Genomic DNA, 24,550 nt, shown 5'->3' on the forward strand with positions numbered 1-24,550 from the left:
AATGGGCATGGGAGTGGCCTTCTCCTCCTGGAGAAGCTCCTTAAGCAGGGAATTTGGAGAACAACAGTCTAAGTCTCCCTTGTCATTTATAGTTCAGCCTGAGTTTTTGGGTTCTTCCCTGGGAAAGACTAATGATGACGTGGCAGGTGGGCAGGAGAAGATTTGAAGGAGGAGATGAGAGGGGGTGGGATCAGAAAATGGGGCCCTTTAACGAGACTGGGGAACCTAACCTGGCCTTGATGCAGTACACCCTTTGCTAGCAGCTCATTTCTCCAAGTTACTATTTTTGTTGTTGTTTTTTGTTTTTTTTTAAATTTTAGTGCGTTTCTTACAGAGTGCAAGAGAGGGATAGAGAGAAACATCAATGAGAGAGAAACATTGATCAGCTGCCTTCTGCACACCCCCTACAGGGGATGTGCCCACAACCAAGGTACATGCCCTTGACCAGAATTGAACTTGGGACCCTTCAGTCCACAGGCTGATGCTCTATCCACTGAGCCAAACTGATTAGGGCTCCAAGTTACTGTTTTCCAACACCAGGCTGAGTGCTGGACTCACACTAACCTTCTCTGTGAGTGAGCAGCCTCCTAAAACCCCCAGTCTCTTCCCTGGTGTCCTTGGGCTTTGAGGAGTTCCAAATTTAACGCAGCCTCTTTCTTCTCCTCACACTGTATATCTGAACCTGAAAAAACACTCTTCCCTGCTCCACCTGCTCTCAAATCAATTCACAGTGGGGAAAAATCCTTCTCTGGTCTTAGGACACACAGATAAATGCGTTTTGAACAGAACACCTGATTGGATATCCTAACTGGGAAAGTTGAATGAACTTTTATCATGACATGCACTGTCAGAGCAAAGCCCAAGTTCAAGCCCTCTCCAACTGGCACTTTGGACCCAGGAGGGAAGTCAAGAGGAAAAAAGAATGAAATGGTGTGAGGCAGGGATAAAGGTTCTCCAAATAATTGTTCATATTGGATATTTTTGTTTGGTAACATCTTTATTGAGATAAAGTTCACACACCATACAAATTTCACCCATTTAAATTGTACAATTCAGCGACTTTTAGTATAGAGTTGAGTAATCATTATCACAATCAATTAAAAAAATCATCATCCCAGAAATAAACCCCACACCCATTAGGTATCACTCCACCAACCCACTTGCCCACTCCAGCCATAGATAACCACTGATTTATTTCTGTCTCTAGAGCCAATTCTGGACATTTCTTAGAAATTAAATCAAACACAACATGTGGACTTTTCTGTCTGGATTCTTTCGCTTAGCGGTGTTTTCAAGGTTTGCTCATGTGGTAGCATACATCATACTTCATTCCTTTTTTATGGCAGAATATCATTCCACTATAGGGGTAGACCACATTTTATTATCTATTCATTTGTTGATGGACATTTGGATTATTTCCATGCTTTTTGGCTATTACTAATAATGTTGCTACAATTGTGTACAGGTTTTTGTGTAGTCATGTTTGTGTATTCATTTATCTTGGATATATATACCTAGCAGAGGAACTTCTGGGTCATATAACTCTGTTTAAACTTCTGAGTAACCATCGGACGATTTTCCAAAGTGGTTGTACCATTTTATACTCACACTAGCCATCTACTAGGGTTCTAATTTCTCTACACTTGTTATTATCTGTCTTTTGGATTATAGCCATCCTGGGGAGTATGAAGTAGTATCTCATTGTGGTTTCGATTTGAATTTCCCCATGACTGATGATGCTAAGAATCTTTTCATGTGTTTACTGGACCTTTGTACACTACATTGGAAATATGTCTAAGAAACTTTATCCATTTTAAATTAAGGCTGTCTTTTTATTATTGAGTTGTATGAGCTTTTAAATTTATTTTGGATGCAATTCCCTTATTAGACATATGATCTGAAAATGTTTTCTTCTATTCTATGGGTTGTCTTTTTATTTTCTTGGTAGAGTCCTTTGAAATATACATTTTAAAAATTTTGATAACATCCAATTAATTTTTCTCTTTGTTTGCTTGTGCTTTGGAGTTATAGCTGGGAAACTGTTGCCAAATCGATATCATAAAGATTTACTATGTTTCCTTCTGGGAGTTTTATAGTTTTAACTTACATTTAGGTCTTTGATGCATTTTGAGTTAATTTTTATATACGGTATGAGATAGGGGTCCAACTTCATTGTTTGCATGTGTCTATACAGTTATCCCAGCACCATTTGTTTAAAAAAAACTATTCCCTCCATTGAATAGCCTTGGTATCCTTATTGAAAAAATAGGAATTGACATAAAAGTGAAGGTTTATTTCTGAACTCTCAATTCTATTCCACTGATCTATATGCCTGTCCTAATGCCAGCACCAGTTTTGATTATTGTAGCCCTTGTAGTAAGTTTTGAAATTAGACCGTGTGAGTACTCCAACTTTGTTCTTCTTTAAGATTGTTTGGATTGAGTCCCTTGAATTCCCATATAAATTTTAGGATCAACTTGTGTTTTTTTTTTACAAAGAAGTCAGCTGAGATTTCACAAGGGAAATTGTTCAATACTTCAGAATTTAATAAACAACGAGATACTGAAATCTGTAAAATGTTTATCTGCAGGTAATTTGTTTACAACAGCATATGATTTTTTACTTAATTCAATTCATGCCAGAATATATAAAGATACAACTTTTTTTGAGGGACATCTGAAGCCTAACAGAATTTTGCTACTAAACACATGCACTATGTTTGCAGCATTATTTCTTTTGTGGGGAAAACTTTCAATTAAAAAATATATAGTCTAGCAAAACCTCATTCTCTTACCTTATGTTAACATGTTTACTTTTCTTTTCAGTAATGCCGGGGTAATCTACACTTGGGAGATTTTTTTTTTTAATTGTGGTAAAATATACATAACATATTGCAGATTTAAACACAGCTAAATTAAATGCTACGAACAACAACAAAAAAAAGTGGCAGAAAGTGTTGCCAAGATTAAGAAAAAAGTCTGAACTGATGTGGGTATTCAGTGAGGGAGGGGGTCACTCGGACTTAGCAAAGGTATTTCAAAACAAAGATGGCACTATGAATCCAGTCTCAGAACCTGGAGGACTGCACACCTACAGTGAGCCTTCGAACAGACACTGCCAGAAGCCCGTCTCTTTGACTGCCTGCAATTGCTGGGGCCTGCTGACAAATGCTTAGCTGTAAGGGCTGTTGCTTCCCCAGGATCCAAGAATAGCTCCAAGCTATAAGTAACGTCAAGTCACAACGGTTCTTAACCTGGACAGTGTTACAGGGCTGAGGTGAAGGTCAAATAGGATTAATGTATCTAAAGTGCTTAATGAGATCTCCCTAGCTGGCAATCATAATTCTGTGATAGTCCCTTTCAAGTTCATAGGGCTGCTGACATGGGCACAAATACTAGCAACAATGTTGTAACAGCTAATGTTTATTGAGAACCTACCAAGTGCTCTGCAAAGTATCATCTCATCAAATCCTCAAAACAACCTATGAGGTAGGAATCCTTATTCTTATTTCCATTTAAAGATAAGGTAACTTTGACATAGAAAAGTTAAGTAATTTGCTTAAAGCCATACAAGATGTAGGACTACACGCAGGTAAGCAGACTCCAGATCTGGTGCTTTTGACCACTTCACCAGTCTCTGGACCTCTAGTGACCTATTTCAAAGAAATGTTATATTCTCAAATCAACTCCACTACCAGCTGCTGGGAGATGGGAGGAAAGGTGTACATGAATCACCCATGCCAGTTTCTATACATGGGGACACAGCAACTGCACTATTTAGTAGTGATGAAGGATGGGCTTTACAGTGAACATGCTAAGCTCCAAATCCTAGCTGGCTGACCTTGGCCAAGTTCATGTAAAGCCCACAGACCTGTTTCTTCATCTACAAAATGGGGATACAACCCATTTCATTGTGTTGCCGTGAAAAGTAAATGTAATAGTAAAAGCAGAACACTTGGCATGGTGCCCAGCCATAGTAATATGAACATAAAAAATTACAAGCCCCAGATACTCTTCATGTCTTGATAAAAAAAAAATATAACAGAAATCACTGGTTTCCATGACTTAAGGAGAAATCTAGAGCAAAGTTGATGACAGTGCTTATAAGAATGTCCTTTGCTTAGGAAGAGAAAGAAAGTTGGAGAATATTTAGATGTGTTATTTCAAAATGTAAGTTCTTTCCTCCCTGACTGAGCATTGACTCATTAGATCTTCTTATCCTCAGAGACAGAAGTGAGGGCCAAGAACAGGTAGTAACTCCGGCGTCCGGCCTGTTTTCGTAAATAATTTTACTGGAACACAGACACACCCATCATTTTCAAATGCTTTTGGCACTGCAATAGCAGAGTTGAGTGGTAGAAACCCTACGGCTCACAGAGTCTCAAATATTTATTATCTGGCCCTTTCCAGAAAAAGGTAGCCAGCCCCCTGCTCTAAAACACAAAGGAACCCTTATTCATTCTCCATCTTGCTTTCTCCATGGCACTGAGCAGGAGGCTGGCATCTCTTCCCATCCTCCCCGGCCCACCAAGTGAATGACTAGGAACGTGCAAAGGAGACAAAACTCACGTGTAAAAGAAACCAGTTTTCAAAATGCCAGACGGGGCGGGGCGGGGGGGGGGGGACGACTTTATAAATACAAAAAAAAATTATCAACATCGCTAAATAACAGGATTTGCCCTGCTTTACATTAATTTCAGTCCCTTAAACCGATTCCAACGTCAAAGGCCCATTTTCCCCTCATTTGAATGCCAACAAGTTCTTTACAAAGAAGGAGCTACTTGAAGGGCTTTTTGCTTTTCAAACTCGAGGGACAACAGTGCTCAAGACTGGGATGGCCTGGCAATCATTTCAGTCAGTGCAAAATCTGCATTTTATTAAAGACATTTGGAAAGATCCATTCAAAAATACATTGTGCTCAGTAAAAATTAACCATTTCATGCTGATAATTTAGGTTACCACGGAATAGATATTTGTATAGTATTTACAGCAACAATAGAAATTTTACAGAAGTTCAGAATGGAATACATGCCAGAAAAAACTTGGTAAGATGTAGGAACACATGATACAAAGAGTTATAGAAACATTTTACAAATGGTTCATAATTAGCGTGTGAGGAATTTAAATAGTCAACACTTTAAATTCAGTTTGGATTCAAAAATTAAAAAGGTTAACACTACAGCACACTCTTGCCACAGTAAAAAGTATGGAATTACACTTTGCGTTATGGATTTATAAAGTCTGTGCAATTAAGAATTTCCACTGATTCTTCAACTACCACAAATTTGGGTGTTACATCACTCTGGCTTATACCTATTTTTGTTTTCATGCATGAGCAGGGTTCTCAAAGTCACCCTGCCCTGTGTCTTCCCAGATACCACCTTCAAACCTCCTAGAGATTGAAGAAGCTCGGAATAGTCTTCTAAGTATATACAGAATAACTACCTGAATTTAAAATGGCACAAAAGCAATTCCTGGAGATAGGAAGTAGGGGCCACTATTTTGTTTGGTTTAATTGTTTCTGTTAATCAATCCAGGTTTACGTGAGAATTAACTTCCTGCATTCACAGCATTACCCCTCCAGCCTGACTCCATCAGTGCCCAAAGCGGAAACAAGGAGAGGAAAAGAGACTGAGAGGACTATATATAACTAATCGTATATCTCTAGTGAAAATGGGTTTTGTACAAACGTTGCTTTCCACTATGGAAAACCTAAGCCATCATGGAGAACTTCAAAGTTCTCCAGAAGGAAAATCATCTTTTTTTTTCTTGAACCTCTGAATGCTTTGCAACTGGAGCTTTTGACAACTCTGGCAATAAATACTTTAATCCCCCAACGGGGACGAAAGTCAAGGCATCTACCTTTTCTATTCCTGGGTTTCGTCTGATTCACCCTGAAGCAGAACACTAGGACAAACTTGTCTCTGCCTGAAATGAAGCATATCAGGCTTCTGGGAACGTCCGATCCCAAACCAAAGGAAGTCCTGAGGAAGTCTTAGCAGTCTGTCAAAATGGAGGGGATGGAGGAACAGATAAGGCCTCTTTCTCCCTGATACTCTGCGCTGGAAGAGTAACAAACAAGGCAACTTCTTTTCTGCATACAACACAGAGACCGATTTTTTTCAGATTCCAAAGGAGGATCAACATATGACCCACGGATCAAATGGGGTTCAGAGAGCTTTGCCTTGTCAGCAATGAAGGGCCTTAGAAGTGAAACTGGGTTCACTGACAGCTCTCTGGCCCTAGAAATCCAACGTGCAATTATTACAATTTTTTTTTTCTGGCAAAACAAAAAGACAAGCCTCCCTCACATTAGGGAGTAAACAGTGAATGAATGAAGCTACAAGGCAGGTCGTGATCATATTTAGTAGCCTATAGGAAAATACACAGAAAGGTGGGTCAGTGCCTGGAGTGAAAAAACGTACAGTCAGGATCAGGCCTGATGCTGATGATTGAACAAAGCACTATGGGAAATGGATATTCACGTAGTAACTGACTTGGCACGAAAGTCTATGATCTTTTATAGTACATTCAGTTAAAAAAGAAGAAATAGGGTAGAATAGGGCGGCAGGCCCAGAGTTTCCTATCCACCTCACCTTCACCACAAGTGTGTATACAGACAGACGAGGGGCTAATCCTGTCACAGCTTCATTTTCTAGTATTTACTTATGGTTTCTAAGACAGGTTGTTTTTTACCCAGCTGAATCAGACCTCAAGATATCCTATATCTCAGCTGGTCAAGACGCAAAAGAAAAAAAAAAAAAACCAGAACCACTTACAAGTTTTTGTTTTGTAAGCCGGCCCTTTGAGTCTCTGAGAGAACCTTCTCGTGAGATTCCGGCCCTGGGGATTAGAGAGAGGACATCATCTTTTCTGCTGCCCCTTTGAAAGAAACCATTTGTTTTGAACTGTAAGTAAGTTTTCTCTGCGTACACACTTCATCTGTGGTGAGCTGATGGAGGTAAGGAAATAATTCAGTATTTTCTGACTCAGTTCAGTGTATCATACCACATTCCCAGTTCATAAAAGCATGAGTCTGTGGATCTTAGTGCTCACTTGGAGCTCAGTATCCCACTATAATGCAGGAAGTAACGAACTTCTAGATATAAAAGCAGTGCTCTCCACAAACGATGTTCTGACCAGGAGAGAAGATGCGGATTTCTAAGTCCCAGCTGAGCTCCACGAATAAGTCCCAATGAGCGAAAGTTGGTCACCACAAGGACTTAGGCGAACAGAAATAAACAGTGCCTTCCACGCATTTGAAAAGCAATCCTCTGGCCTTTACAAAAAGCTGTACACTATCAGTCGTTCTCAATACACAGCTAGAAGAAAAGAAATGGCTTTTTTCCTTATGTACTCTAAAAACTAGTTTAAGAAGTGAGGATACTATGATGGTAACTAAGAGGAGCTGGGACTGGCAAATGGGATAGCATTTCCTAGAGAAGTCCACTAATTGTCAGATTAGGAACATGCTAAACTGGCTAACTCTACAACCACAACGTACGTTATAATACATGAAGTGACTATAAACTAACCAGCGGAGCTCTGAGCTTAGAATGAAAGTACAACTGCATATGGTGAGTTGTAAAGCTGGTCTTAAAACAGATTTGACCAAAGCGTACGGCACAAATACTCCTACAACAGCCACATCACAACCACCAATGCGGAGAGTTTTGCTTCTAATTGGTCTGTCATATGCCAATATTTATAAAGAGCTATTAAACGACATAAAAGAAAAACAAAGACATTTCTCTTTTGGGAGACACCGCTAAAAGCCATGGATACCTTGGAGCACTTGGTCAGAATTGTGCCAATCTGCCAGGTTGCTGCTTACTTCTAACGTAAGCATCATGGCTCCGGGAAACAATTTCTAAGGACGCTGACCTAGAATTGAAGTTCTCAAATACCTATAAAGTAGCCGTGGTCTCCTCCCAAAGGATTCACCTTTTAGCAGGCCCAAGACAATGGGAACAAACAATAAGATTCCAGGGGTTCCGATACAGTAGAGTGCGATTCTCAACTTCAGCACTACTAGCATTTAGGGCTGGATCACTTTGTTGTGGGGGGCTGCCCTGTGCATGTAGGATGTGTAGCAGCATCCCTGGCCTCTACTAACTACATGCCAGTAGCATCCCACCACACCTCGTTATAATAACCACATAGCCAAATGCTGCCGAAAGGCAATATTGGCCCCGGTTGAGAACCCCTGCTGTAAAGCTCTCTTGAGCCCCGTAGTGTGGACTGCTTTTTGGTCCAGGGCTCTGGAGAGAAGCTAAACCTCAGATTGAGACCAAACAAGGTTCAGTAAAAGTTCATTTAGAACTTCTGAGAAGAAAAACGAGGATGGTGGTAATGCAAAAGCAGAAAACCAGCAACGCAGAGTTTCTTTTCAAAAGGAGATCAGTGATCCTTCCATAAAACAAAGTCATCGATAAGCCTTCCTTCAATCTTTTTCTTCCTTAGGAAGTTAGGGCAGATCACAGAGCACGGATGTCATAAAAATCTCCCTTCCTAAAGAAAAATGCCAGCTTTTACGACTTTAAATCAAGTCCTTATCGTGGACGGCACTCTCTGTGAGGTCCATAATTCATCGACACAGGAAAATAACAGTTGAAAGCTAAGAGAGGGCCCATTAGGTTTGAGAGGAAATAACTATTCCCCTGTGCGAGTAGGAAAAGCATTATACATGCTAGAAGTGCAGATTGTAGTTCACTTTACAACTCACTGAGGTCAATGGAAAGTCAAAATGGACAGAAGCTGAGAAGAGGATAAAAGAGCTACCTCAAAAACACGAGTTGAAAACACTGGAGATATTATCTGGCTCAAATCTGGGAATGTACGAAAAGTATGTATTGACTCTTCATCATTTAGGTTTACTTTTGCTCTAGGTAAAAGGCAATAATTCTAGCCCTTCTTTGAAGAACCATCAGGAATAGAAATGATCTGCAGACATCTGAGATCCCAGTGTTAGCAAGGATGAAAACATGGGAAACCAGCCGCGAGGTGACGGCGAGCCCCCAATGCCGCACGTGGCAATGTTGACTGCGCAGTCCTGAGCGCACAGCACAGTGAGAAGTCTTTCCAGAGGAAATAAATGTAGTTTCTGGTTTGCAAGGGGGAAGATAAGGTACAGATCTGGTGTGAAAAAGAAGAGCTTCACACCCTTTTAGAGTCATTAGTAGCCAGGCAAGAACTGCTAAGGGTTCATATCACTTATATAACTGAGCAGCTGCCTGGGAAAAGCCAGAATTCAGAGCTACTTGAATAGTATTGAACTGGTGAAAGAAACAAGATATAAAAGGAACCAAAGAGCATGCAAACTATTGGTTTGAATCAAATTGTTTCAATGATAGTACCCAGTTGAGTTGCATTTTAGTGCCTATTACACTTATTAAATTAAATAAAAAGCACCTTAAAATGACCTCTATATATAACCAATACACATCATTATAGTAGTTATATAAAATGCAATATGCACACAATTTAAGCTTCAAAGAAACTAACACGTTTTCTTTATAATCTCCATAATCATCAGAACTATAATTCTCAAAATCGTGGGGGCGGGGGAACAGTAATAGCACATTTCAGTTACAGCTGACTTGATTCAGGGGCTGACACTCTCAGAATCCTGGGACAAGTACTAAATACCGAGACATTACCTCCTTGAGGGGCAGGAGGGGATCTTTAAAAACATTATTGCTACGAAACTACTTCTAAAAATCTAACGCTCTTGATGGATGATGGTGGTGAGTGATTTCTGCCAAGGATGGCCCAGAGACATGGGGCTATGACCTTTGTTGGCCAAAGGCCTTGATGAAACTTGGGAGCAACTTGGGAGTTGGAGGAGATCAAATGAGAGCAAGATAATTCCTGTTCTGACCGTGTGTGTGTGTGTGTGTGTGTGTGTGTGTGTGTGTGTGTGTATGGTCGGTCCCAGGAAGAAAAAATGGGTATAGCAATGTCTTCTACATCTAGAATGGCTTCAGAAGCCTTTTAAATATCTCCTAAATTATCTTGCAAAGAGCAGTAACAAAATAAGCATTTAGAAATAGAAATGCCACACATATAGCTCCCCCCCTACCCCCCACCGAGTCTGGTACAGTGCACAGGATTTAGGAGCATAGAGCTGGTATGCCAGGTCTGCAGACAGGAGCCTCGTACAACCTTGCAACTAGGAATGTTCACTGGCAAATCTTTGGTCAATGCTCTACACTCATGCTAAGTAGAAGAGCCCATTCTCTCTGCAAAGAACCACGAGTAAGCCCGGATCTGTTCTCCCTCAGGTACAAGGAATGTCTCTGGACATGAAGAGGAGCCAACTGTGTGAGGACAGAGACGAGGCCTGCTGAGTTCTCACGGGCCCGGCCCACTTTCTTCCCCTGTGGGTTTGCAAGGAGATGCTGCATCCCGTCTGCTGCCAAGGAGCATGTCTAGAAGCTACTGCTGGGGCCTACAAGTTGAGCAAGGTTCCTACTGTTACAGTCACATTTAGCCACGATTCCACTCCCTTGATAAGAAGTATAATACTCACTTCATATTACAAATGTATAAAAATATGGCAGAGTGTCATAACGATACTTCCTTTAAATGATTATATTTATAAAACAGACACATATTTATCATATATATATATTTATATATAGAATAAAGTACTCCTGATGCAATATATAAATGTTACTGTTTAGTTTTTATAGAAACTACTGTAGCTGTCCCACTGCTTCACAATGTTCCAAACAGCTCAAAATAACTTTACGTGTAACATAAAAGGTATGATTATAACAGTACAATATTAATTAATTATAAATAAATGTTACAAATCCTATCAAATATGGAAGTTTAGAAAACAATTTAAGACGTACAATTAGTTCATCTACTAACCCTTCGAAGGGATACTCCTGGATTACAATAAACCCCACATTTAGTCTACGCAGAAAAAAATTTGTGGTAAGGGCATCAGTCAACACGGATTTCTCTTTTCCTTGCACTGCCAGAACACATCCTGGCTTTCCCAAGTTCAACAGGGATTGCACTACAGCTGAAATGTAGGGGAGAAACTGGCAAGAATGTTTCCTTCCTCAATGGCATGCCCTATCCACGCTCACACCAGACCCGTGGAGACTGGCAATCCCTAAGGAACTCCTGTGGCTCTAAGATCCCTGACTAGCGTTTGTGGCCGTGAGGAGCCAGATGGCTCCACACATACGATATTGCACACACTTTCATAAAGCTGAAAATACTGGCTTACCACTCTGGCCCAGCCCATGTCCCATCCCACCCTCCAAACCTTCCCCTCCCCTCCCAACTGGCTTGTCCCCCCCACCCCCGCCCCCGCCCCACCCCAAGCACACATTACAAGGCCGTCTCTTTTAAATCATTTAGATTTGGCATTCGAGACCGATTTGTTCTATTATAAGGGTGCCCATTTGGCCCACTCTTGGCGCCCAGCTGTTCAGAGTAGGAAGGCCCTTCTGCGGCACTCCGGGTCACAGAGGACACGTGCCAACCAGGGTCCATCTGACCTGGCAGCTGAAGGGCTGGCCTGCCCTTTGGTGTGGGCTCCTGCCGGATGTTGCTGCTCGTGCCAGAGGCCTGGGCCAGGGAGTGAATCCGAATTTCCGAGAAGGCATTTTTGACCTGTTGAGGTGTTAAGGGCTGGAAGCGCGGGTCCCCAGGTGCCGGGTGATTGGAAGTTGAAGACAGATGCAACAGCTTGCGCAGTGATTTTAATGGCTGGCTCTGGAAGACAAGATGAGAGCGTGTGTAGGGTAGACTGGAAAGCTGGGAAGAAACGAGCAGATCTGAGATGACTTCATGGAGCCAGAGAGGGTGGGCCCTACAGAGAAGGAGGGCCTAATCCAACCTTAGCTGTTCTTTTATTCTTTTCCTGAGAAGATGTGAGTTACTTTTCTTTAATAAAAAAGCCTATGCCTTGCTGGCTCAGGAGCTGAGCAGACACCTATGACCCAGACAGAGGTCAGGGTTCGATTCCCGGTTGGGGCACATGCCCAGGTTATGGGCTCGATCCCCTGTGTGAGGCATGCAGGAGGCAGCCTAGCGATGATTTTCTCATCACTGATGTTTCTATCTCTCTCTCCCTCTCCCTTCTTCTCAGAAATCAATATAAAAAACATTAAAAATATAGTATGGATTTCAAAACTTTAAATATTCTTTTAAGAAAGTTTATTGTATCAATCTTTCAAAGCCCAATTGATATATTACCACCTTTAATGAAGCCTTAAATCTTCCCACCACCTCTTCTCACCTACCCTTACCTTTTATGGCATACCTCACTTTTTTCACCAATTATGGTTATAATATTTATGGATTTTCTCTCTCTCCTAGGCCATAAAGTATTCGTGGGCTGGGCCATGTCTTATTAACCCCTTAATCCCATCCCCACCCCAACCCCCAGCTAGGTGGAAGATTACTTTTTTGCCCTAGGACAAGGCTCACTGATGCCAGATCCATCTGGACCCCCAAGATACACCTGGATATTCTGGGGAGATGTTAATACTCGTTGAGACATTGACAGAGACTACATTTTCCAACTATGCCCCCTCCAATTAGGAGAGACGATCACTGCAGTCTAAGAGTCTGGGAGTGATGCCTGGGCCACTCACCTGAGGCTGCAGATCAGGGATCTTCTCAGGACGCCACTCTTTTGGCCTGCCAGTGGTGGTGGTAGAGTGAATGGCTTTCTGCAAGGTCAGAAGATCAGGGCCTTCAGAATTGGGCACCTGGAGCAGGATACGGACAAGGATTCAGTCAGCATACCAATAAGCCTAACTAAGAGATGCAACCACACCCGAGAGGAGAACAAAAGCAAATCAAATCAAATCAAACCCAAACTCAACCCTCCCCAAGAAGCACCCCCATAAAAACCCAAGGGGAAAAAAAAGAAAAAAAGAAACCCAAACTCTCCCAATGTTCACAATGCAAGTGATGCCAGTTAAATTCTGCTGCCCTCTTAATAATTTTCCCTGCATTAGGAAAAATTGGCAGATGTCATGCAGCTTTGTTAAAACCTCAACCTCTAAAGCATTCCCATGCTGTTAGTTTTGGTCGCTGTAGGAGAGAGCAGTTAAATCGGGCTGTACCAGGAATTGCTGTCGTATCCTCATTCCACATTGCAGTTAGGTTATGAACCAGTTCAATAAAACAAAAATTTGTTCCTGCTGGGAAAATGATCCGGACACTGTGTTTGGTGGTACTCAAAGAAGTCTAGCAGGTTTTCAAGGGTAGCAAAGTGGAAAAGTATGTTTGAATCACAATAACAAGACACTGCCCAGTAAAGAATCTGGGTCTAGAATTACACATGGTGAAAATGCTGGAAATTTGTGCCACAAATTCCACACGAATGCAACTGGTCCATTCACCAATTTTGGTGAACACGGTAGAGTAGCTCAAATGCCAAACAAAAGCCCTGGCTTTAACCCGGTGACCAGCAAAAGCTAGAGCCAGGCAAGAAAAAAACAAATTACCAACTAACAGAAGCTGTTTTTTTTTCATGGAGCCAGCAAGCTCACTCAATTTGGTCAATTCAGCTTGGTTTCAAAGAAATAAACTGCCAACCAAGGATTAACAAACTTTGTGAGCAACAAACAAAAAGATATTTGTGAATTATAAGTTAATAGAATTCTTTACGGGAAATAAGGGGTTTTATGAAAGCTGTCTGCCAACAATTGGCTAATTAGACAACCCAAACTAGCCTTTTATTAGTTTGTTTGCTCAATAGCCTTTTATACTTCAATCTCCTCAACTAATTCAGAATATCCAGAATGGCAAATAATTTATATCTCAGTGAATTTATGGAACTGGCTCAGGTACTTAACTAGCACAAAGAGAATATGACCCCATGAAAATAAAAGACATGCTGTTGTCATCAGTAAAACAAGTTTACTGGAGCAGTTTTCAGGGCTACCGTATGTAAAAATGGGTACCATGGGTGGAGTGACTACAGGAAGCTTTTTCAAAGAAGAACTATGCTTTAAATGATTCTTTGAATTAAAGAGAGGAAAGAGGGATTTCTTGATGCTTGGATTCTCCCCGTTGGTGGAATCTGTCTGCAATATAAGATACAAATAAACTAATTGCAAAAGAAGAGAAAAAAAGATGTCCTTACTGAAACTTCTAGCCCTTTGGAAGCCCTTACATTGTTAAATATTAACAGTCCCTGAAAGAATGCCTGTGCTATGTGTGTATCTAGAGGGAGTACTGTGTCATTTCTCACCTGGACACAAAGATGCCAACAATATAATTAAGACATGCCAAAACTTCTACATATATGGAAAACATGTGGTCATGATCAATACCTACTGAAGGGATGCCTAGAAACCTACACACATCATTCACAGTAAGCTTACAAAACACTTAAGGGCTTATGATCAGAAATATAATTATTATAAAGAATTGTGTTTAAAGAGCTACTGATGAACTTCAATCTCTTCCTAATTGCTAGAGAAGACTTCTGCAATTAAATAATCTGCCATGCAATCTGCCTATTAGGAAAAAAAAGATACCGCAGACCCTTTGAACACGGTTAACTCTTAAACCAGAACACATCACTTGGAAGATGAAGACCACTGTTGCAGGATTCTACCTTCAAGGAAGAAGCCTAGCTCTAGGCTGTCAGAAATATTTCTCCCATGGAAAATATCTGGTGCAATGCAGAACACGGGATTTCACAGTGAAGAAAAAGAAAGTTCAATCTTTAAACTGAAGCATGATTACCAGTGGAGATAGATACTAACTTGGGTACAACTACCAAGTTGGCAATCACCATATGCTCTGAGGGCTTATGTAACTCTCCGGATTTGGAACTGAAGCCAGATTTCCCAAGGCAGCTTCCAGATTTGCTTGAGTCAAAGCAAGCACCTTCATAATATAAAATTATTTTTTTGGCACCACTTTTCCCTGTTGTGGTTATCTCAGTTCTCAGAGAAGTAGAATGCACATGAAAGCATTCTGATCATCTTTTATGGCTGCGTGTATGAGAACATGTAAGTAAAATAGCCCATGAAGTTGCTTGTTCCCATGAGTTTAACTTGCATCACTAAGGAGGCCACAAGAGAGCCCCAAAGAACAAGTGGTCTGAGGCTCTCCACAGAGATGGGGCTGGTGGCAGGGACTGAGCCTGGGCCTGCTAGATGGGAGAACCCACCTCTAGTTCTCTCAACTGATAGTGCAACTTGGGGTAGGTCTCAACTTGCCTGGGTAGTTCCTATAGCAGCAAAATAAAAGGGTGAGACTAGATTGAGGATCCATCCAGGCTTTAAAATGTCCTGTTTCTGTGTGTGCCCTACGCATCAGATTTCCCCTTTCTTGAACCTTATGCAAATGCTACAAAGCATTCCTTCTTTCAAAGCTTGGTTACCTTTTGCTGAGTTCTAGGAAGTGGAAAATCTAACTTTAATTCTATTTCTGTTCATGTGAAGGGGACAGAGTTAAAATGCTTGGCTTAGGAGGCTGAGGTCTAGCAGGATATACTAAGTGCTCTTTGGAAATCTTACACTAGATACCAAAGTCCTTAAAAACATTTTTTTTTAAACTAAAAAATCAGAGGTACAAAAAACTTTTGGTTTGCAAGGCTTAAGGCACTGTGATCTGTATAGAGATATTTTGAAGTTACTTTACAGACCAAAAATGAAACGTATAGCCCAGCTGGTGTGACTCAATGGTTGAGTGTCCACCCATGAACCAGGAGGTCATGGTTACATTCTGATCGGGGCACATGCCCGGGTTGCAGGCTCAGTCCCCAGTAGGGGGAGTGCAGGAGGCAGCTGATCAATGATTCTCTCCCATAATTGATGTTTCTATCCTTCTCTCCCTTTCCCCTCCTCTAAAATCAATAAAAACATTAACATATATATATATATATATATATATATATATATATATATATATATATATATGAAAACCTTAAAAAAGTACGCTCAAGTGGAGAGGATATTAGAGAATAATAATTTTCCAATTTCTCTTAACCTATACTATTTCAGCATCTAAAATTTGAATCAGATCCTGAAAAGTAGAGTCATTCAACATATATATATATATATATATATACTTGACTTAGGCCACAATGAGCTGGGGGCTTTCAATTTAATGATGGTCTAAGACAGACAGACATCAAAATCCAAATCTATATTCAAAACACCTTCAATTCCTAGGTTTTTGCCACTTTCTTCCATTTACCACCTCACAAGTGGCTATAGACCCGAGGTTAAGAACAAACACATCAAAATAAAAATTAGAGTGGTTATGAGGAGGTGGTCTAAGTTCAATGTTCATGATAGACAACTGCTCTATAGACAATGATAAAAGTGTTATTTATTATCACTTGAAATATTTTGAGCTTTTCTACTTGAAATTAAGTCTGTTTTGTTCATCCAGCAACATTTTGACTTGAAATTCTGCTTTAAGTGAGTTTCAGTTAGAGATAAAGCAGTTTAAAAAAAAACACAACACTTCAGGAATATCATGCAGCCATTAAAATGAAGATAATAAAATTTGTGTAGCACATAAATGTTGTGCATATTGATACATACACTATTAAAGCCAGAATACAAAATTGTACTAAAATGATTACTATTATTAAAAATAAACTAAAAAACCACCTTTCCCCATAAACATATGCATAGGCTAAAAAACTAAGAGGACTTATACCGAAATCCTAATACTAGTTGTAATAGAGTGATAAGATTAGAAATGATCATTTTTTATCAATTTTTCTGTAATGAGCTCATATTTATTTTATAATGAAATATATAAATTCAACAAACAAGTGAAAGAATAATCTAGAAAGCTAATCTAGAAGGATTACCAATACTTCTAGAACATCTGTGAAGTAAAAAATTCTTACTTCAGCTATTATTCTTTGATACTATCATCTATTTCATCTTTACTAACCACTTGAATCTTTTTACCTTTCCAAATAAATGAGTGTTAATTATGTATGAAGTGAAACGAGAAACCAAATCATTTAAAATGACCCACTCAACATTGTGTAGTCTGGAAGATGCCATAAAGTAAAGAGGGGAGCAGGCCTCACGTGGGTAAAGAAGTACCCGCTGAACTGGAGGTCTGGCTTCCCCATGTTTTCTCATGTCACTAACCAGCAGAATCCTTGCTTGCATGGTTCAATGTTGTAATATGCACAGTTCCATGGAGCCAGCCCTGTGTTCAGGCGGAGGGCTCCCAGGAGCTAAGACTCATTCTATTTCACAGTTCAATAACAGCATATACATGTCTTCCTATTAAAGCAAGCCCTGAACTGTCAAATGCTATTTCCTCTTGGTGACTCTGCAGCCCAGAAGTGCACTTGTCAACATGGGAATTAGATAACCAGCCAAGGGAGAATAATGAAGGATGGTTAGTTATAACTTTTCAGAATTAAAAATAAAACAAAACCATTTACTGAGTTTCCACATATTGTTAAGCCCTAGAGAGAAGTAAATCCTGTAGTTTCATAGGTTTTACATGGCTACAAATCCACATAGATAAGACATTTATTGGGAAGGCTTAAAGTGTTCTCTCTCATCCAAATTAAATTTTTTCTATTCCTGGAGAGATTCTGTTGAGTCTAAAAGAGGCACGGTGGTAGAAGGACAGTTGTATAGAATTTGAGAAACATATACAGTACATGCATGTAAGATCTCAAAAAAAAAAATCATTCACATTGATTGCCACATACAAAATGTAAAATACCCATTGACTAACATAGACTCGTCTGTCATTGTACCATATATAGAAATTAGCCATCTACTTACTGTTTGAGATTTCTTCTTTTTCTTTTTCATTGACCTGAAAAAACCTTGTTTTTCCTTTTCTTTGAGTTGTTCGGAATGACTAATGCTTTCAGGACCTTTCCTAAATGGGAAGACATTTTTATCATATTGATTTTTCAACCATTCTCCTACCATTCTATGACAAATATAATGAATATGAAAAATGCATGACATCTGGTTTAAATAACCATGAAGATTCAATCACATAGGTAAAGCGACTAAAAAGCACAGGAGGAACTGAATCTAATCAACCATGGCTAATGATTAGCCTTTGGCACAGACTCATTCCAACTAGCAATTTGAGCGTTATTACAAATGATCTGTAACTCTGCTGCAGGACCATTTTCATGCTGTTGAAAACCTCAGAATTAGGAGTCTAAAAAACACACGGTCTAAAGAATGCCTTTTCTGCAACCCTCCAAGGGAAAGAGCAGAAACATTTTCATTATCTTCATTTTTCTATTTACCTTCTTAAAACCAGCTTGACAAGTTCATTATCAGTGGCTTGCCAAGGTACTGAACATAAAAAACAAATAAACAAAATGCTGCGACAGAAACATCTCTCTCTATAAAAGCTTGAGTGACTGGCCAACTGGACGACCAGCTGACTGGCCAGTAGCTATGATGTGCACTGACCACTAGGGGACAGATGCTCACACAGGAGCAGAAACCACAGGCATGAAACATGAATAAACTGATGAATCTCAGAGGGAAAGGGGGAGAGGGGAGGGCAGGAAGAGATTAATCAAAGATCTTACATGCATACTAGAGGACTGGTGCACGGATTTATGCACCAGTGGAGTCTCTCAGCCTGGCCTGTAGGGATCAGGCCAAAACCGGCTCTCTAGCATACCCTGAGGGGTCCTGGATTGTGAGAGGGTGCAGGCAAGGCCAAGGGACCCCACCAGTGCACAGGCCTCTAGTTATAAATAAAAGTAAAAAATGCCTGAAGCTGGAAAATTCCTTTATAAAAATCTTATATTTATAAGTTAATCTACATATATAAAAGCCTAAGTGACTGAATACTGGAATGACGCCACTGGTGCAGGAATCTGTGCACTGGGCCTCTGGTACTAAATAAAAATAGGTAAGGTAAGAAAAATTTGGACAGGAAAAATGCTTAGTACAAAGCACTCTTCCAGAAAAAAGCCTCTAATTGAAAACACTGGCATTATGCTTCAGATACTACCCAGGCATTTTAATACAAATAGAAATATCAAGAGACAGCAAACAAGATACCTTGGCCCCAACAAGTTACCTGTATTACTTAACTTACAGTCTTTAAAAAGCAACTCAACTGGTTTTATTTTTTAAAAAGGCACATTTTATTTGTTTTATTTTACATTTGAATATCTATATGACTGGAAAGCCACTTTCTCAAATGATTGGATTCCTTCTGCTAACTATTCGCCAAAATCAAAAGTAGAAACATTAATGGTGACACAATTTATTCATATTTATGGTTTTAGAACACCTAACTGTAAAGAAATTACTAGAACATCTAGGAAAACATAAGCAAAGAAGCATCCTTTACTTGATTAAATATGTGTGAAGGCAGAAATCATCTCTATAAATGATGATAGAAAACACCACATAGCAATTAAAAATAAATCACAATGTCAAAGAATTTTCACTAATATGAAGGAATATTCAAACTACAATACTAAGTGAAGACTTGGGATTAAAAATGACGGTGGAGTAAGTGGATGCTGCACAGATATGCTTCCAGGTCCAAACTGAAATTACAACAAAATTACAGAAAATTTTCCTAAATAATCAACAGGAGAGAACCCTGATACCCAAGGACTGAAAGTGGAGACCACATAGAGACTGATAGGAGGGACGGAGGCATAAAAAGGGTGGCCAGGCACCCACAGACAGCAACTGAAGTTTCAGAGAGATATCTCAGCAGTGGGGGGTTGCCACTGAAAACTCCAGGGTCTAATCGCCAAGCTGGGGCTCCCATCAGAGAGCACAACTCAGAAGGGTACCCATATAATATCTAGCTGTGAAAAGCAGCAGAATTGCTGCCTAACAGGGAGAGATAGCTGGAAATTCAGGCACCCTCAAAGGGCCAACAACAAAATTTCCTGTCAAGCCATCACCTTGTGCTCTGGCAGAGGGAGGGAAGAGCTGTATGAGCTGAAGTTATGATTGGGGGCTCTGGGATTAGAACTTCAAAGGCAGACACCCTGATTCCTTGTGCTGAGTCATTCCATCACATTGCAGAGATCATCTTTCTCACAGACATTTGCTATACAGGCGACCTTGCCTGGGGGAAGACAGTTGATCCACCCCATTGGAAAACACCTTGTTCCATGGTATGGAGTTGTTCAGGCCCATTAAGAAACTGAGAATAATAATCAGCCTCCAGATAGAAGAAATTGCCCTACACTGTTAAATAAAAAGCCTCTTGTCACACATGTGGATGGTTGCTTGAGGGGCAATCCTATCTAATAAAGAGGTAATATGCAAATTGACCATCACTCCATGTGGTCAAATATGACTGCCCCCATGTGGACACAAGATGGCCGCCTCAAGATGGCCAGCAGGGGAGGGCAGTTAGAAGGGACCAGGCCTGCAAGGGGAGAGCAGTTAGGGGAGAACAGGCTGATAAGGGAGGGCAGTTAGGGGCAATTGGGCCAGCTGGGGAGCAATTAGGCGTCAATCAGGATGGCAGGGGAGTGATTAAGGGGTGATCAGGCTGGCAGGCAGAAGCGGTTAGGGGCAATCAGACAGGCAGGAAGGTGAGCAGTTGGAAGCCAGCAGTCCTGGATTGTGAGAGGGAACCCAGATTGGAGAGCGTGAAGGCTGGGCTGAGGGACACCCCCATGCCTGAATTTTGCGTACTGGGCCTCTAGTTTATATATATATAAAGCTAATATGCTAAGTGTCCAACAATCAGACTGGTCATTATGACACACACTGACCATCAGGGGGCAGATGCTCAACACAGGAGCTGCCAAGCCGCAGTGACTTGGCAGCAGCAGTTCTTGGTGACGCGCCCTGAAACCAGAGAGGAGGGAGCCCAATTACTCTTGGAACCATGCAATTCCACCTTCAGCCGTGGGTTATGTTGTTGCTGGGGCACTGTGGGCCCCAAATCTGGTTTACTGCACACTTGTATTTGCATTCCACACCCTGTACGATAGCAACTTTGCAGAGTGCCCTCTTATACTTTGGGACCCCTCAGGGGATGTTGGAGAGCCGGTTTCAACCTGATCCCCACAGACCAGGCCAAGGGACCCCTTGCTGGAGGGAACCCACTCCCAGTCCCACCCCACTGGCCACCTTCTAATTAATTTCCTTTCAATGTGCATGAATCCATGTACTGGGTCACTAATTTAAGATAAAATCCTATCATTCTATAGACTGAGGTGGTCTCTGCAGGCTTTGAATCTTTGCCTGATCTAATCAGTCAGAAACAGCATTTGACACTTTCCTGCATTAGAGATTGAGAGGCAAAACACATCTACCTAATACAAAGTCACAAACCCAAGCAGGCAGCCAAAATGAGGAGGCAAAGAAACAACCCCCAAATTAGAGAAGAGAATTCTCCAGAAGAAGAAATCAATGAAGCAGAAATAAGAAATTTATCTGATACAGAGTTCAGAATAATGATGGTAAAGATGCTCAACAGCATGAGAAAAGATATAGTAACTATGAAAACAGAAATAAAGAATAACATAGCACAAATAAAGAACACATTGTAAGGAATACACAGTAGATTAGGGGAAGTTGGGGATTGAATCAGTGAATTAGAAGACAGGGTTGAAAAAATCATTCAATCAGAGAACCAAAAAGAAAAAAAAAAAACAATTAAAAAACAGAAGGACAGCTTAAGGGAGCTGTGGGACAACATGAAACATAACAATGTTCTAATAGCATGTATGCAAGAAGAGGCAGAAAGGGAGGAAGGGATAGCGAATGTGTTTGAAATAATGGAAGACAAGTTCCCTAACTTGGTAAAGGAAAAAGTCACACAAATCCAGGAGGCACGAAGAACTCCAGCAAGAAGAACCCAAAAGGCCAACACCCACACACATCATAATTGAAATGCCAAAAATTAAAGACAAAGAAATAATCTTAAAGGCAGCAAGAAAAAAGCAAACTGTTACCTACAAAGGAGCTCCAATAATGCTGGCACCTGATTTCTCATCAGAAACTCTACAGGCCAGAAGGGAATGGCATCAAGTACTCAAGGTAATGGAAAGCAAGAATCTGAAACCAAGATTAATCTATCCAGCAAGGCTATGTTTCAAAATAGATGGTCAAATGAAGAGCTTCCTGGATCAAAAAATAAACAAAAGGCTAAAGGAGTACATCACCAACAAGCCAGCATTACAAGAAATGCTAAAAGGACTGCTGCAATGAGAAGAAGAAATACAGTGAGAAACCTAAGCATAGAGAATTAAAATGGCAATAAATAAGTACCTATCAATAATAACCTTAAATGTAAATGGATTAAATACTCCAATCAAAAGGCATAGGGTGGCTGAATTGATACAAAAACATGGCCCAACTATATGCTGTCCGCAGGAAACCCACCTCAGAACAAAAGACACATACAGGATGACAGTGAAGGAATGGAAATTTTTTCCCATGCAAATGGAAAAGAAAAAAAATCTGGAGTAGCAATACTCATATCAAACAAAATAGACTTCAAAATGAAGGCCATCACAAGAGACAACAAAGGTCACTACATAATATTGAAGGGATCAATCCAACAAGAGGATATAACTCTGGTAAACATATATGCACCCAACATAGGCGCACTTAAATATAGTAAAAAACTTCTAGAGGACTTTAAGGGAGAGAAACAACAATATAGTCATAGTAGGGACTTTAACAGCCCAATGACTTCACTGGATAGATCTCCCAGACAAAAACTGAACAAGGAAACAGTGACTCTAAAGGACACACTGGATCAAATGGATTTAATTGACATTTATAGAACATTTCACCCCTCAGCAGCAGAACATACATTCTTCTCAAGTGCACGTGGATCATTCACAAAGATAGACCCCATGTTAGAACACAAAACAAGTTTCTACAAGTTCAAGAAGACTGAAATCATATCAAGCATCTCAGATCACAGTGGAATGAAATTAGAAACCAACTATAGTAAAAATACCCCAAAACATTCAAATATTAAGTGAAAGTAGCAGGATTCAAAACTTTCTACATAATATGAGTCTAGCTGTATTTTTAAAAAAGGAATATGTGCTTACATATACATACTTTAAAAAAAAGGCAGAAAGAAATAAAATAAAATCTTAACAGCTATTATCTCTGGGTAAGAGAATTATTTTGGTGATTTACCATTCCTTCTTTTTAATTTCAATACCAAATGTACTGCAGTGTAATAAAAAGATTTTAGAAATGACAAAAAATTTTTGACTTGAAGAGCCAAGAACTAAAGATCAAAGACAACAAGGGGGATGGAGATATAGATAGATAGATAGATAGATAGATAGATAGATAGATAGATAGATAGAGAAAGAGAGAGAGAGGGAGAGGGAGAGGGAGAGGGAGAGGGAGAGGGAGAGGGAGAGGGAGAGGGAGAGGGAGAGAGAGAGAAACAGGAACTAAAAACCATGACTGTTTAAAGGAAAAATGATAATTTCTTCTAAAAGTTAACGGGAATCCCAAGGAAGTAAAAGCATGTACTGTAGGCACAGGTGTTCCTGAAACTCATTAGGACCTGCAATTTTAAACATCATCAAAATTCTCAACTTCTGAAATGACAGTGTTATAATACAGCACAACCAATGAAATGACTAGTATTGAAACTCTGAATGATTTACAATTTAGAAAGCTGAAACACTTCAGACAGGGTGGAATGGGTGAGAATGAAATAAATGAAAAGTTAAAAATTCTTGACATGCAGTGTTGTGGTGCTGCGGAAAACGTTGTCCGAAGGCAGACTGTGATTTCGGCCATACTTTCTTATGGCAAGTACTTTTGAGATTAAGGAGATGAAACCCTGTTGCAGGAAGCCTAAAGACAGACTAGTACCCTAAACTCAATTCCAGGCCAAACATTCAGTCATGTGAGGGTTCTAAGAAACACAGCAGAATCAGCATACTTTGCTGTTGGAACCACAAAAGCAGGACCCAGCTAGCCACCTGGCACATTAATAAAATGGTGGAGGTGAGAGGTGAGAGGTGAGGATGGTGCGGGGGTAACAGGCTGCTTTCTGAACTGTCTTGGGACTCAAGCATTATTTCACACAACAGCTATTTCTCTAACTGGTTAAGAGGAAAGAGAGAATTCAAAAGACACACCTAAAAAAGGAATGAATTAAAACCGACTGAATCAAAGTCAACCAACATTTATAGAGTACTTGATGTGCCAGGCCCTGTGCTAGGTGTTGGAACTACAGAGAAAAATAAAACAGGAGTGTGACTTCAAGCTGCTCAGACTCCAGGTAGGAGCCGCACAGGTTTGAGAGGGTCAGACCTCAGAATCTTCCGCAGAATCCTGCTGGGAGCAGCATGAAGGTGAACTGGAGAGGAGAGGGGCATTAATTATTCTGTAACACTTTCCTTGCCACCTTCCCTCCTCTGGCAGTGTCAATAGAGTGGTCAGTAATGTTTGAGAAGAGAAAATCAGTGAATAATTTTGTGACAAGCAATAATGGATACCAATATATCAATATTAATAACTCTACAAGAAGAAAAAGCCTGAGATGGTACAAGTGAGTGACAGCAATTCTTCACTGGGATTTCTCATTAATTTGGTTTACTGTTTTAAGCATCAATTTTT

General features: G+C 40.3%; 1 protein-coding gene across 2 annotated transcripts in view; it reads right to left on the reverse strand.

Moving 5' to 3' along the window:
* Nucleotides 1-4,848: 4,848 nt before the first annotated feature.
* CDKL5 (cyclin dependent kinase like 5) overlaps nucleotides 4,849-24,550 on the reverse strand; it is a 150,136-nt gene continuing 130,434 nt past the window's right edge. Inside the window, exons 16-19 of one of the 2 annotated variants that reach the window (XM_084869487.1) lie at nucleotides 17,765-17,864; nucleotides 13,940-14,062; nucleotides 12,620-12,736; nucleotides 4,849-11,735 (exon numbers count right to left, since the gene is read on the reverse strand). In XM_084869487.1, coding sequence (XP_084725613.1) covers nucleotides 11,349-11,735; nucleotides 12,620-12,736; nucleotides 13,940-14,062; nucleotides 17,765-17,864 — 727 coding nt within the window. In that variant the 3' untranslated portion in view covers nucleotides 4,849-11,348. The remainder of the gene's footprint in view (nucleotides 11,736-12,619; nucleotides 12,737-13,939; nucleotides 14,063-17,764; nucleotides 17,865-24,550) is intronic. The other variant, XM_084869488.1, reaches the window with a different exon arrangement.

This window comes from Pipistrellus hanaki (genome assembly GCF_964339955.1).
Source record: "Pipistrellus hanaki genome assembly, chromosome: X".
In the NCBI taxonomy this organism is placed as follows: domain Eukaryota; kingdom Metazoa; phylum Chordata; class Mammalia; order Chiroptera; family Vespertilionidae; genus Pipistrellus; species Pipistrellus hanaki.